Source organism: Schistocerca cancellata, chromosome 2 (genome assembly GCF_023864275.1).
Source record: "Schistocerca cancellata isolate TAMUIC-IGC-003103 chromosome 2, iqSchCanc2.1, whole genome shotgun sequence".
Taxonomy (NCBI): domain Eukaryota; kingdom Metazoa; phylum Arthropoda; class Insecta; order Orthoptera; family Acrididae; genus Schistocerca; species Schistocerca cancellata.
In genome coordinates this window covers 591,515,925-591,531,623 of record NC_064627.1, presented here as the reverse complement: position 1 = coordinate 591,531,623, position 15,699 = coordinate 591,515,925, and the positions used below count along the sequence as shown (strand labels likewise).

The window sequence follows — 15,699 nt, the reverse complement described above, 5'->3', positions numbered from 1 at the left end:
ACGAATAAAAAATTCGCAGCTTATTCTCTGCCGGCCGTGGTGGCCGAGCGGTTCTAGGCGCTTCAATCCGGAACCGCGCTGCTGCTACGGTCACAGGTTCGAATCCTGCCTCGGGCATGAATGTGTGTGATGTCCTTAGGTTAGTTAGGTTTAAGTAGTTCTAAATTCTACGGGACTGATGACCTCAGATGTAAAGTCCCATAGTGCTTAGAGCCATTTGAGCCATTTTGAGTTTATTCTCTTACATGGGAGTACTTACTCACTACCTCCCCTCCCTCTCCTCCTCGAGAAGGTTCTCGGTGTGTGTCGTCTACCGCATACGGCACAGAACACACGCGTAATCTTATATTTCGGTCAACTCGCTCAACTAGGGAAAGTATTCAATGTACAAATATGGAACTGGCATCAGTGTGTTCTGAAAGAGTTGCGCTACATTTAGACCGTAGTTTTATGTGCATCACAAATTATTAAGATAATCACTATGCAATTTTAATTACTAGCAATTTACGAAAATGCATTTTCGAAATGTGGGACACTTTTTCTTATTGATGCTAGGTGAATACCTTATGCGAAAGAAATCTTAAGAACACATCACATTTTCATCTGCTCCAAACCGGAACCCTGTCAGAGTTTTCTAACAGGAGATAATTTTGGTTTAGTATGACGCATAATGGTCCGTTCGCGAGTCAAGTACACGGTGGTTCCAATTAAACTTTCACTACTTGAGTCATAGTAGACGGAAAACTATTAGCTGTACGGGTACTAAACATCGTAGGAATGATGTTCAGACTGTTTGCTGCAGGATTTGCAATGTTAGTAGTGTTAGTGCCATGACTTGCCGTTAAGCGCTGGTACTAGTACGGCGACGAAAAGTTGAAACATAAGCGTGAGTGTGAATCACAGTTGCAGTCAGTCTACATGGGCGTGCACAAGGTGGGCACGGCTTTACTCGTAAAGCTATTTTATTACAACAGCAACAGCGCCGCTGCTTCTCGCGAGTATCGAACCATTAAATGGATACGAAGAGGTCCTCTTCCAAAACAGGGTTGAAGAACATGAATCGGAAGTTCGAAGTAACTGGTGATGGGGATTGATCCTGGGAGAGGCCGACAGCCGATTGCGCCACAAATTGCTGAAGAAGTTTTTTGCCATGACTGAGAATGCTGGACGCAATGTGCGATCTTCAAGCAGTGTACGAGCTGTGTCATGACAGTTGAAATTTCCATGGTCCGCCGTTCGAAAAACTCAAGAAGCGAATGTTTAATTACACTACTGGCCATTAAAATTGCTACATCACGATGATGACATGCTACAGACGCGAAATTTAACCGACAGGAAGAAGATGCTGTGATATGCAAATGATTAGCGCCGGTGGTGACACCTACAACGTGCTGACATGAGGAAAGTTTCCAACCGATTTCTCATACACAAACAGCAGTTGACCGGCGTTCCCTGGTGAAACGTTGTTGTGAAGCCTCGTGTTAGGAGGAAAAATGCGTACCATAACGTTTCCGACTTTGATAAAGGTCGGATTGTAGCCTATTGCGATTGCGGTTTATCGTATCGCGACACCGCTGCTCGCGTTGGACGAGATCCAATGAGTGTTAGCAGAATATGGAATCGATGGATTCAGGAGGGTAATACGGAACGCCGTGCTGGATCCCAACGGCCTCGTATGACTAGTAGTCGAGATGACAGGCATCTTATCCACATGGTTGTAACGGATCGTGCAGCCATGTCTCGATCCCTGAGTCAGCAGATGGGGACGTTTGCAAGACAACAACCGTCTGCACGAACAGTTCGACGACGTTTGCAGCAGCATGGACTATCAGCTCGGAGACCATGGCTGCGGTTACCCTTGACGCTGCATCACAGACAGGAGCGCCTGCGATGGTGTACTCAACGACGAACCTGGGTGCACGAATGGCAAGACGTAATTTTTTCGGATGAATCCAGGTTCTGTTTACAGCATCGTGATGGTCGCATCCGTGTTTGGCGACATCGCGATGAACGCACATTGGAAGCGTGTATTCGTCATCGCCATATTGGCGTATCACGCGGCGTCATCGTATGGGGTTCCATTGGTTACACGTGTCGGTCACCTCTTGTTCGCATCGACGGCACTTTGAACAGTGGACGTTACATTTCAGATGTGTTACGACCCGTGGCTCTACCCTTCATTCGATCTCTGCGAAACCCTACATTTCAGCAGGATAATGCACGACCGAATATTGCAGGTCCTGTGTGGGCCTTTCTGGATACAGAAAATGTTCGACTGCTGCCCTGGCCAGCACATTCTCCAGATCTCTCACCAATTGAAAACGTCTGGTCAATGGTGACCGAGAAACTGGCTCGTCACAATACGCCAGTCACTATTATTGATGAACTGTGGTATCGTGTTGAAGCTGCATGGGCAGCTGTACCTGTACACGCCATCCAAGGTCTGTTTGACTCAATGCCCAGGCGTATCAAGGCCATTATTACGGCTACAGGTGGTTGTTCTGGGTACTGATTTCTCAGGCTCTATGCACCCAAATTGCGTGAAAATGTAATCACATGTCTGTTCTAGTATAATATATTTGTCCAATGAATACCCGTTTATGATCTGCATTTCCTTTTGGTGTAGCAAATTTAATGGCCAGTAGTGTATAATCGCTCTGCATAGTCCCATAGCTACCAGAACGCCATCCAAGTCTATCCTTCAATAGGGAATATTCACAGAGAGAAGGTTCAGTCTGGTGCAACCGTGTGAAGTAAGCAGGCGACCATGCCACGGGGACGCACTGGTGCTTCTTACAGCCAACTGAGCGAGTTTGAAAGGGATCGAATTGTGGCCTTCTGAGTGGCGGAATGGTCCTTTCGGATAACTACCACACAAGTTGGACGTGCTGCGTCAGTTGTGCAACGACACAGTTATCAGTTGTCAAGTGAACATTCTCACACCCATACACGATGTCCTGGCGTAGGCCTACACGCAGCACAGATGCCCACAGAGATTGCCATATTGTAAGGGCAGCAGTGGCAGATTGAACCGCTAGCACAGCACAGATAAGAGGAGCCGGCCGCGGTGGTCTAGCGGTTCTAGGCGCTCAGTCCGGAACCGCGCGACTGCTACGGTCGCAGGTTCGAATCCTGCCTCGGGCATGGATGTGTGTGATGTCCTTAGGTTAGTTAGGTTTAAGTAGTTCTAAGTTCTAGGGGACTGATGACCACAGATGTTAAGTCCCATAGTGCTCAGAGCCATTTGAACCATTTTGAACAGATAAGAGGACTTGTGATCCCAGACGTGTCAACACGAACTGTTGCGATCCGGTTATTAGCAGTGGGACTACAGGCATTCCACCTCTAGTCCGTCTTCCAATCGCGCCATAGCATCGACATGCACGTCTCGACTGGTGCCGTCATAGGATCAATTGAAGACGGAATGGCGCGCCGTTGTCTCCAGCGAAGAAACCAGATTCTGCCTGGACGCAAGTGATGCTCGTTGGCGTGCACGACGTAGTCCTGGTGAGCCTTGTCTCGTAGAGTCTATTCGTCCAGTACACACCGATCCTGTCCCAGGCCTTATGGTTGAGGGGTGATAAGCTACAACACTCGTTCACCTCTGTTATTTCTGGAGGGAACGCTAACCAGCACTAAGTACACGCAGAATGTTGTCTGACTCGTTCTTTTGCCTTTCTTGCAACAGATGTGCGTGATGTCCTTAGGTTAGTTAGGTTTAAGTTGTTCTAAGGTGTAGTGGACTGATGACCTCAGAAGTTAAGTCCCATAGTGCTCAGAGCCATTTGAACCATTTTGTGAATCACCAACTTTCTCTTCCGAATGCGAAAATATTTTGTTGACATCCACCTACTTAGGGAGAAATGATCTTCATAATAAAATAAGAGTAATCAGAGCTCGAACGGAAATATTTAGCTGTTCCTTTTTCCCAAGCGCCATTCGAGAGTGGAATGGTAGAGAAGTAGTATGAAAATGGTTCGATGAACTCTCTGCCAGGCACTTTAAGTGTGAATTGCAGAGTAACCATGTAGATGTAGATGTACCTGGTACCTCACAACCGAAGGCCAATTATAACAGGGGCCGAGGCCGATGCGTTAGAAAATTTTACACATTCACAATGAGGTCATATAAATAGAAGAATTTTATTGACTATGACAACGGCCACGGAAGTCTATGCTTACAATGTTTTTGTCGCTAAACCTGTGTAAACTTCTACAGTTTCTCCCTTCAGTATTTCTTAGGGCTACGTTGATTTTTTTTTTATCTTCCGAGTAATATAAACACAGCCATTTTCACTGATAAAACTGGGAAGAACTTAACCTCAACAGAACTTACACTGAGCTTGGAGTATGGTACAGAGCTCACTTAAAAAAAAAAAAAAAAAAAAAAAAAAAAACCGGAGAATGTAATCCGCTTGTGAAAAGCTTCTCTAGTCATATTCATACGGAATCGGTGAATCTTCACGTTGAGCAATTTCTACCCTCTTTTAACTCAAGCTGAGGACATTCTCAGATGAAGCATATTCTCCGACTCGGAATTTCATGTAAATGTATGTCCTCCGAGAATGAAGTACATTCTCCGTTTTATCCATACGACCCGTTGTTTACTGTGTGTGTGGACGCACACCAGCGATGACTTCATAGCTAAAACAGCGAAATGGTGTAAGAATACAATACAATATAAGAACGTAGGCTCCCGCGGCCGGTGTCATAGTGATTAAAATTCTTCTGTGTATTTTGCCGCGTCATTGCTAAAAACTGACAACAATAATAAACTAAAACCGACGTTTCGGCCGAATTGCAACTGCCTTTCTCAGGGCACGACTGGTTTTGCATGGGGATAGGTGCTTCTGTTTATTACGGACTATCGATGTCTGATGTCACTGTTGTAAAACTTTTAATTGGCCCTCTAATATGATTGGCTAGTCATGATGTAAGGGAAGATGGAAAGAAAGAGGCTATTCGTGGATATCCATGTCGTCAACGATTGGTAGCTGTCCGCCAATCAGCGTTCGGCTTCTGGTCGACAAGTTTTCCTCCTGGTGTGCGCGGAAGTTTACTGAGAGTTGCTCTACAGCCGTTTGTGTAGATACGTCCGTGTCCCGTGTAGCTTCTGCCCCGCGGTCGCTCGCGGCCCGTTGGACTGGGATGGCCGGCAGCCAGGACGCTGGGAGTATGTAGCCATCTTCTCTGTTGATGTCAGGCTGCTTAATAATTTCGATCGCCTCCCGTATTTTGCGTTCTCGCATCCACGGTTCTTCCGCCAGTACTCGGGCTTCCTGGAACCTGATAGGTTGTCCATAGTCACGGTGGTGTTCCCTATCGCCGATTTATTATGTTGTTGTAATCGCACAGAGCGTTCGTGTTCTGCTACTCGTAAGCTAACAGGTCTCCCTGTTTCTCCTATGTAGGCAGCTCCACACTCACACCGTAGTTCGTAAACACGGATCCTGTGACTGCTTCGAAAAATCGGTTTGAAACCTCGTCGGCGGAGGAAGTTGCTTAGCCGTTCACTGACGCCTTTTACATATGGTAAGTGTACCACTGGAATCGTTGACGACATGGATATCCACGAATAGCCTCTTTCTTTCCATCTTCCCTTACGTCATGACTAGCCAATCATATTAGAGAGCTAATTAAAAGTTTTACAACCGTGACGTCAGACATCGATAGTCTGTAATAAATAGAAGCACCTATCCCAATGCAAAACCAGTCGTGCCCTGAGGAAGGCCGTTGCAATTCGGCCGAAACGTCGGTTTTAGTTTATTATTGTTGTCAGTTTCTAGGAATGACGCTGCATAGTACCCAGAAGAATTTTAATCACTATACAATACACTACTCACAAGAGGCCTTTTCCTCAGCTTCGAAGCCCATGTGTACAAATGGAGGTGTTGACACGGAACCTGCCTCTTGTAATGATGTGAGAAAGGACGTCGTCATAATGTAGCATTTGATTTCCTGGCCGCGCCTGTTTGCTAGTCCTGTTCCCGTCTCCCAGTGGGATGAATGGCTTAACGTCTGCGGTGATTATTCTGGAATGGAACCATTCTAAAGTCCCGATGTGGCGGGTGTTCAGTTTTCATTTGACTGCCCCTCATAATTTCGTGAAGTATTCTGCACCTCGTGAAATCGAGGAGTCGGTCGGCAGCCACCGTGAGGATGATGTGTCAAATCGGCAGCCCTTTAGATAGGAGATGGTGTTTGAAAGTGTTTAACTAAAGCCAGAAGTTAGTGGTCCTTCGCAATCAACAAAGTTGCTTGTGATTACGTAGGCTTTCCCGGCGTAATAAGTCTTGAAAGTCTCTTCAGGTTTGCTGCCGGATCTTAAAATCAACTTGACTCGATATTTCGGCGATCCCACTGTCGCCATCTTCAGGAAATGCTGCTTCTGCTGATGAGTGCCGCTCATCAGCAGAAGCAGCATTTCCTGAAGATGGCGACCAGGTGGATCGCCGAAATATCGAGTCAAGTTGATTTTAGGATACGGCAGCATACCCGAAGAGACTGTCAATAAAGTTGCTTTTCAAACACGGAAGTGTGTTCACGTCAGCGAGCTATAATTCTGTTTACTCCGTATCTGGGACACGCTGCAGATGCTTGTGTTGTCTCTGCTGAGGCGTGCGGCTGGTTTCCGCAGAATGCGGTGGAGTCGCGCGCACGCCGCGAGCGGCCGGCGGTGCAGCAGGGCCGCCGCAAGAAGCCGTCCGACGAGGCGGCGCCGCGCAGGCTGGGGGCCAAGAGGGGGGCCGCCCCCGCAGGCGGCGCGCACCCCCTGCGGCCCGCCGAGTTCTGCACCATGCAGCGCGCCGCCATGAAGTAAGTCCAGCCCTTCAACTCACTCCCCCACTCGTACGCAATATACTGACGTTTTCGTACTCTCTGCAGCCGAAAACTCATGACCGCTTGTTTCATGGCGTGTCGGTCCACCTTAGGAAGCAATATAGGAGTGATTTTCTTTGGCACGAATTAGATTGCATTTACATCTGCACCAGCGGAAAGTCCCAAGTGACTGGACTCCTGCATATAAGAAAGGTAAAAGGACGCACCCTTATAATTAATGACCAATATTATAACATCTATTTCCTGCAGAATTCTTGAACACATTCTGACAAGAAGTGGTCCCCAGCATTGAAACCATCTATACAGTGATCTACACTACTGGCCAATAAAGTAGCTACACAACGAAGATGACGTGCTACAGACGCGAAATTGAACCGACAGGAAGAAGATGCTGTGACATGCAAATGATTAGCTTTTCAGAGCATTCACAGAAGGTTGGCGCCGGTGGCGACACCTACGACGTGCTGACATGAGGAAAGTTTCCAACCGATTTCTCAAACACAAACAGCAGTTGACCGGCGTTGCCTGGTGAAATGTTGTTGTGATGCCTCGTGTAAAGAGGAGAAATGCGTACCACCACGTTTCCGACTTTGATAAAGGTCGGGTTGTAGCCTATCGCGATTGCGGTTTATCGTATCGCGACACTGCTGCTCGCGTTGGTCGAGATCCAATGACTGTCTGCATAATATGGAATCGGTGGATTCAGGAGGGTAATACGGAACGCCGTGCTGGATCCCAACGGTCTCGTATCGCTAGCAGTCGAGACTACAGGCATCTTATCCGCATGGCTGTAATGGATCGTGCAGCCACGTCTCGATCCCTGAGTCAACAGATGGGGACGTTTGCAAGACAACAACCATCTACACGAACATTTCGACGACGTTTGCAGCAGCATGGACTATCAACTCGGAGACCATGGCTGCAGTTACCCTAGACGCTGCATCACAGACAGGAGCGCCTGCGATGGTGTACTCAACGACGAACCTGGGTGCACGAATGGCAAAACGTCATTTTTTCGGATGAATCCAGGTTCTGTTTACAGCATCATGATGGTCACATCCGTGTTTGGCGACATCGTGGTAAACGCTCATTGGAAGCGTATATTCGTCATCGCCATACTGGCGTATCACCCGGCGTGATGGTATGGGGTGCCATTGGTTACACGTCTCGGTCACCTCTTGTTCGCATCGACGGCACTTTGAACAGTGGACGTTACATTTCAGATGTGTTACGACCCGTGGCTCTAACCTTCATTCGATTGCTGCGAAACCCTACACTTCAGCAGGATAATGCACGACCGCATCTTGCAGGTCCTGTGCGGGCCTTTTTGGATACAGAAAATGTTCGACTGCTGCCCTGGCCAGCACATTCTCCAGATCTCTCACCAGTTGAAAACGTCTGGTCAATCGTGGCCGAGCAACTGGCTGGTCACAATACGCCAGTCACTACTCTTAATGAACTGTGGTACCGTGTTGAAGCTGCATGGGCAGCTGTACCTGTACACGCTATCCAAGCTCTGTTTGACTCAAAGCCCAGGCGTATCAAGGCCGTTATTACGGTCAGAGGTGGTTGTTCTGGGTACTGATTTCTCAGGATCTAAAAAATGGTTCAAATGGCTCTGAGCACTATGGGACTCAACTGCTGAGGTCATTAGTCCCCTAGAACTTAGAACTAGTTAAACCTAAATAACCTAAGGACATCACACACATCCATGCCCGAGGCAGGATTCGAACCTGCGACCGTAGCGGTCTCGCGGTTCCAGACTGCAGCGCCAGAACCGCGCCGCCACTCTCAGGATCTATGCACCCAAATTGCGTGAAAATGTAATCACATGTCCGTTCCAGTATAATATATTAGTCCAATGAATACCCGTTTACTATCTGCATTCCTTCTCGGTGTAGCAATTTTAATGGCCAGTAGTGTAGATTAAGGTCCCAGCTATCACAATTTGTAGCCATTCACGCTGGTGGGCCCTTGAATAGAGGCAAAATAGGCGGGCAGGCAAATAAAGGAAGCTGATTAATAATTGCTGCTTGAATAATAAACAAAATTAATTGGGAAGAATAACTGAAAGAAATTGAAAGTTGCACTTATCCGGGATGTACTTTAACTACTACTAATATCAACAGATCTTCAGTGTCAATATATTTAAGATCGATATTCATCATTTAAGTTACGTACTTCTTCACATTGATTCCATTGTGTGTAGTACTGATTATAACAATTCCAATGCAGGATTGCTCCTCCGCTGCTCTCGCAAATTCCTTTTATCTGCTCTGAACCTGCAGATGCAGGATTCTCGGCGTGGCCGAAATGATGAACGGATGAGTGCGGTCGATGTGAATACACAAATAAAACTTTAGTTTCCTAGTAACTTTTTCTAACACATTTAAGGGTATACGGAACGCCCTATGCTTTCAATGTTAAATTGAGCTAAAAGTTGGGAACATTTTCTCATTTGTTATTTGGACGATACTCTTGTTTTTTTCACAGAACGCAGAGATATGTTCTGCTTTTATGCTGAATTATTAATTTTGAAAAAATAATGTATAGATATTTTATTTTTGTATATGTTATAAAAAAGTTATACATTTTAACAAGTATTTTAAAATTTACATCCATTAATACAAAATAATTCCACATATCTTTTAATTCAGATATATTAGAAGGTCTTAAGGAACAACTACAGAAAATTTCATCTTTCTACTCTAAATAGGCCCTGAGAAAATGTACCTTATACACAAAAAAAACTAAAGTTACGAGAAATTAGCTTCAAAGTTTTTACTTCAGTACAAGCCTGCTCCGTAGCTTGTATCATCAGAATCGTCCAACAGCTTCCTCTTGATGGCTCTGCTATGCTGTCTAGCCATCTTTGAATATACTTTTATGGCATTATCTGAAGACCTGAGCCGTTCCTTTCCAAACAAAGCATAGCTGCGGCAGTTCGTAGTCCTACATAGAGCCCCAGCTTCTGCAGAACTTTGCACTTTGTTATATTGCCGTGATTGAATGATGAAACAGCATCATAAACGCCAAAGTGAAGTGTGTTTATACCCACAAACACAGTTTTAGGTAGTATATTCCATATCACATGGTTCACACACTAATTTGGATTTTGAGTCCGGCCATGAAGACATTTCTTTAGTAGACTAATATCTGCGAGGTCTCGGAATATTGGTTTTATTTCATCCATTATGGCAGGTGGCAGGTGATTGTATTGTTTCTTAGTTAACTTGCCTCTGTTGCACTTGCACCAACTATCGTCTCCTTTTGGACATAGCCCATGTTGGGGATTCTCATTGTTTGAAGCTGTATGAAAAAACAGAGACCAGACTGCTCTTCTCATTAATTCTGCATCTGCTGTATTCTGTCTTATTGATAGACCATAGCACTTCTGAATATGATCTATTGTAGCATCTGTCAGTCTATTTTTCCATCGCTCAATTTCTTGCCTTTCATGCTAGCCTTGAGCCATCGTAGTCTTGATCCCATCCTTTTCTGAACATGACCAACACACTCCAGTTTGGAAATTTTCACATTGTTACCATAGGGTCTCGGTTCCTCAATTTCTTTGAAAGCCGTTGAGTCACCATCTCCAAGATAATTTATGTATCTAACGTTGTACCATTTTACTGAGCGTTGATAAATACTTGTTACACCAGCAACTTCCATACCACCACTTGACCCATAGTAATTTGCCATGCACTCCTCTTCATGTTTATTTTTCATTTTCGCCTTGCATCTGCAATGCTTGGAAAGTATTGCCACATCAACTACCTTACCAGTGTCCACACTTGTAGCTGTTACTACACCATTCAGAGATGTGTGGCCTCTCTTCTGCCAGCTTCCATCAAAAGCTATGGACAAGTCTCTGCTATTATTATTTTCAACAACTGCTTCCTCAACAGCATCTTTCATGTTTTCCTGTGCCACATCTTCTACAGCAGAGCCTATTGCAATTATGTGTTTGTTAAATTTTGAAGGTGGAGGAGGGAGGTTCATCACACCACACAACATGGCACCTGCAGCCCTGCCCTTTCCTATACACCGTAATCCATAAATCAGTCTAATGTTTATATTGTATAGTTTACCTGTATCTGCAGTAACATGTGAGGAATTGAAGAAAGTAACACTGTGTTTGCAATAACTGCACATTCACTCTAATTCACAAGCAAGTCCTACATGTAAGTTTGTTTTCAATGAAACACCACATTTTCCACATTGTTTGCAGCACACATCCAAAACGTTTGATAACAAAGAGACGTTAATTACCTCATATTTTGTAGTCCCAGCATTTAGTTTCTTGTATTCTTCTTCAATTCCAGCTAGTTTTCTTCTTGAAGCACTTTCCAGTGTAGTTGCAGCAGCATCACTTAATGTATCACTACCAGTGTTGAGGTTAGTCGCTACTGGGACATCAGATACTGATGAAGATGAATCAGACGAATTTTTAGTACACTTTACTTTCTTGCGCCAATATACACGCTTTCTAAATAGCTTCAGACTAGGTCTTGGCATGTTGAAGGAAAGAAAACTCAGTGACTTCTCCACATACGACTTTCACAACAATGACATGGATGTACTCACAAAGGAAACAATACAAATGGTGCAGAATCTATTGTCAAATGTCTAGCAGTGTAGCCAACAGAAAAGCTAACTCTCTTGTGCTCAATTATATCTCTGGTAAGGCTGTCTATATCAGGTATATTTCGCGTCTCATATACAAGGTACGGAACATCGTGTGTCGAAATTATTTTAAAAAATTATTTAAAATAGTTCTCTTCACGTCATCCAAATATTTTACACATGGTATTAAACGGGAGAGTCTAAATTTTTCGAAAATGCATTTACCCAAAAATCGATTTTTTTCATCGAAAAACTCATTCCGTATACCCTTAATGTACGTTTGAAATACCCCTTTTTAAACCAATCTGGTATGACGGATCTCGTCATATGTCCACTGGGAACCAATTATAGAAACAAACAGGTGAAGATACAGAAGTTAATCAATTGAAGAGCGTATCTCTTTTCAAAACATTATCTCTGCCACGAAGCAACTGGTTAATTTACCTTTGGCTTTGTGTATATATCGTTCACATGCATAAAAGGAGAAGAGCGTAGAAAGAAAAAATAATATGCTCCATTATACCTCCATTGCGAGTTGTTGACGAAGAAATTTCGGAATTTTGTGTGAAGCATTAAAAGACTTTGCGACCGAACCGCTGAATCTTTCCATCAGTAAATGGGGTTTGTTCTCCACTGACTCGGTTGTTTTAACCCCCTCCACTAACGGAATGACCCACTTCCCAATTCCGTATGTATAAAACCAATACGGACTTGTAGCTGTCACGCCTTTGCGCTTACTGCTACGTATTTTAACTGTAAATAGCTCAGTCCCAATGGTAAGAGGCAGTAGTGAATTCACGTAGTTAATATTTGAATCCAGCACAGCTGCCACAAGCTCAGCTCACTTTTACTCCACTCCTACCCTCGCCATTGCACCACATTAACTAGGTGCTACGTGGACCTTGCTGAATTCACTTGCGTATACATTTTTGACCGTTACTCGCCAGTATTTACCTAATGATTAGTACACTCCTAACCGGACTATTTCCCTAAGAGCTGTGATGATTGAACGGGTTCGATCCACGGCCTACAGTGCCCTACAGTTCACACGGTAACACTGCCTACCTGACCCACTTAACTTGGTAGTGAGCTTATGTATCCAATCACCACTGCTAGCAGCAGTGGATAATCCTATCAGCACGACGAGAGCAGCAGACTTACCGTCGAATCCTCCTGAAAATACTTATAACTACGGTCGCCAGCTCTGAAGGAGCAAAAGAATAAATCAATTTTTGTGCTCGTTTCAAAGTGAAATGGCTTGAGTTGAATTTAAACTTAATTCTGAATATTACTATTTCTGATCATTCTAGATGATTCTACAAAGCAAATACTATCTCAATTTCTGTGAGGTGGCTTGGTAATTACTACCAAGACAGTTTATGCAACTTCGGTTAACAAAATTCTATCCTTCAACTTATTTAATGATTTTGGATATTACTCTTTGGACCACTGATACAGAATTAGTTAAGTGACTTTACTTGAAAGGTTGCTCAGAAATATTTAAGTAACTGTAAATAGGCGACTCATTCTGGTGTGACCATTGCTCTTTTCAACATTCTTATACGCTAAAGTATTCTACAACCAAAAGAATTGTAAATGAAAGAGGCAATGGTGGCCTCAGTCTGATTTCACTATACTATGTTTGAGGTTACTACACTTTACAATGAACAACATGCGTCGTAATTTTACTCATTACTATATTCTGTCCTCTGCACTTGCATAAAAGAAAACTGGTATTCTCCTTTTACATGTATACAAAGTTCGACTTAACAATTGCAAGCAGTCTTGCCTTGGGTAGACGTGTCGGTGCTGGTGGTGAGATGCATGTGACTAACGCAGCTCTTCACGCCTCATGCCCTTAATGGCGGCTGGAACTACGAGCTGTAGCACTCGTATAAGCTACTGCACGTCCGCCATAAAATCTGGGCGTAGGAACTCTTACAATCAGCCCCAGTGGCATAGAGGCGGCTTCAACAACCATTCGTCGCGTTCTACTTCACAAACGGCGACGATATTCGCCTCTTCGCTGTTGCACAATCACTTTTGCGTGAGCACAGTTACACACGTCCGATCACGTCAACACTCCCCAGGCCATTTCATTGTTCAGTCCCTGTGTCTCCAGCTATCCCTAGCTACGCTCGTATCACCAAGAGTGGGGGCGTTCCCCTACCACCTTTTTACCGAAATCATTTAGTATTTAAGAATATTTATGTTAACTACCCTGGAGTCCATACCAGTCATAATAATTTACTACTAGCGTTTTACAACATTAAATTATACAGTAATAACTTATAATTACCAAGAAAAAGAATACATTTGACTCTGAGAGCTTAGTGCATTGTCTGACAGGCAGCGCTATTCCCAGTTTCGCCAATAGATGGCATCAGGGTGCACTCCCTGGCAGTCTCACACAAGCGCGCCCGTTTCAGACGCGCGGGCTCCAAATTACTGTCAGCCCACCATCATTTCAGTTCCGTTACAACTTGTATCGTATTAATAGTGTATTGGACAGGATAAGGTCTTGCTGTGCAGTAGACGTGGGCTCTAATCATGGTAGCTACTTTAATTTTCTTTTACTTTTAACTTTTTGATCATCTTTATTCACTTAATTGGTTTAAATGTAATTTTTTATTTCTCTTCCTTTCGCAAATCATTTTAAACATCGCATCAGCTACTTCAATTTGGTATTTTTGCCCAATAATCATCCTTTTTCCGCTTGAAATCTTCGGCCGTGTGATTTTAATTAATGTTAGATATTAATTTCAATTTAATTTATTTCATTTTATCATCCTATTTTTTCGTCCATGTTATTGCATTCATTATTTCTATTTCTCATTTTGCTTGAATTTTGTTTTACTTAACCCCCTCTTTCATTGAAATCTTCATCTGTGGTTATTTGTCCATAGTGCAATAGCAATTTAGGGTATGTTTTAAATGTTTGCACAATGATTACACTAGTTATTAAATTTAAACTTTTTTCTGCATCTGGTTTGTAAATGGGTGGATTTACCTAATTTTGTGGCGCAGTATACACTGGTGAAATCAGCTTTTCTCTACGACGTCACATTTCCTAAATACACAGCAGAAGAAAAAATGGTAATAGCGAAAATTGACGCAATTAAGTCAAACAAAAATTCAGATTCAGAACATCTGAAATCAGTACTATTTTGTATGTATATATGGGTCCAAATGAGTTCAGAAGATATTTTCCCCTTTAATCGTCTTTGGTTTTTGAAAAATGCGACGACGGAGCTCTTTTGTTTGCCATTTCATCATTCTCCCTACAAGAACCCAGCAGTAGTCACCCATCATCGAAGGGTTCCAATGGCCTTGGTAACGGTGTTCCATGGTAAGAGTGACTTGGTGAAAGCGTTTACCATGCTCATCGCTTCGGCTCCCAAATTTTCCGGGAAGAAATCAAAGTGAGAATGTAAAAAGTGAATTTTAAGCGGCATTCTACAGCCATGTTCTTATCGTTGTTCAACAGGTAATTCACAATGGTAGCATAGTTTTTGTCTTTTCTGTTACCCAAAAAGCCATTCACAATTACTTTAAAAGAAGACCAAGCAGTTAATTGGATCTCTGTGAGTTTGGTATCAAAGGTTGGATCTTTCAACAATTTTCTTATTTGTGGTCCAACAAATTTACCCTCTTTCAGCTTTGCCTCAATTAATTTGGGAAACTTTTCTTTTAAGTGATTGAAGACCTCACCTTCTTTATCCAGAGCTTTTACAAAGTTCTTGATAGGGCCCAACTTGATACGATGAGGAGGAAAAATGATTTTATCGGGCTCAACCAATGGGGTATTGTTCACATTTACGTTTTCAGGCACATATGACTTCCTTATAGGCCATGGTTTCATAAGTTTCTTTCATGTCTACTGCGTAAGACAAAAGTACCGATAGAAATGCATTGCCATTATGCAGTAGTACTGCTTTCAAGCTGGTTTTACTGGAGTCAATAAATAGTCGCCACTTCTGGGATTATGTTGTAACCTAGCTGCATCATCAGACCATTGACATTCTACATACACACATTGAATTCTGCTTATAGAAATATTGAGTGAAGGTAGCACCTAATGATCTGAAACAGGAAATTTTTGTCCCGGAGCTAGAAGGTTCCGTTGTTGCAGTCTCGACCCCAAGATTTCAGCTTGCTGTTTCGAAAGTTTTAGATCGCGAACCAAATCGTTCAATTCATTTTGATTAAAGAGCTGAGGCGAAGTGTCGTGATA

General features: G+C 43.5%; 1 protein-coding gene across 1 annotated transcript in view; it reads left to right on the top strand.

Annotated features, from left to right (window-relative positions):
- Window positions 1-15,699, top strand: part of LOC126156790 (cilia- and flagella-associated protein 100-like) — a 169,030-nt gene that overhangs the window by 27,566 nt on the left and 125,765 nt on the right. Inside the window, exon 2 of the mRNA XM_049916332.1 lies at window positions 6,637-6,815. Coding sequence (XP_049772289.1) covers window positions 6,637-6,815 — 179 coding nt within the window. The remainder of the gene's footprint in view (window positions 1-6,636; window positions 6,816-15,699) is intronic.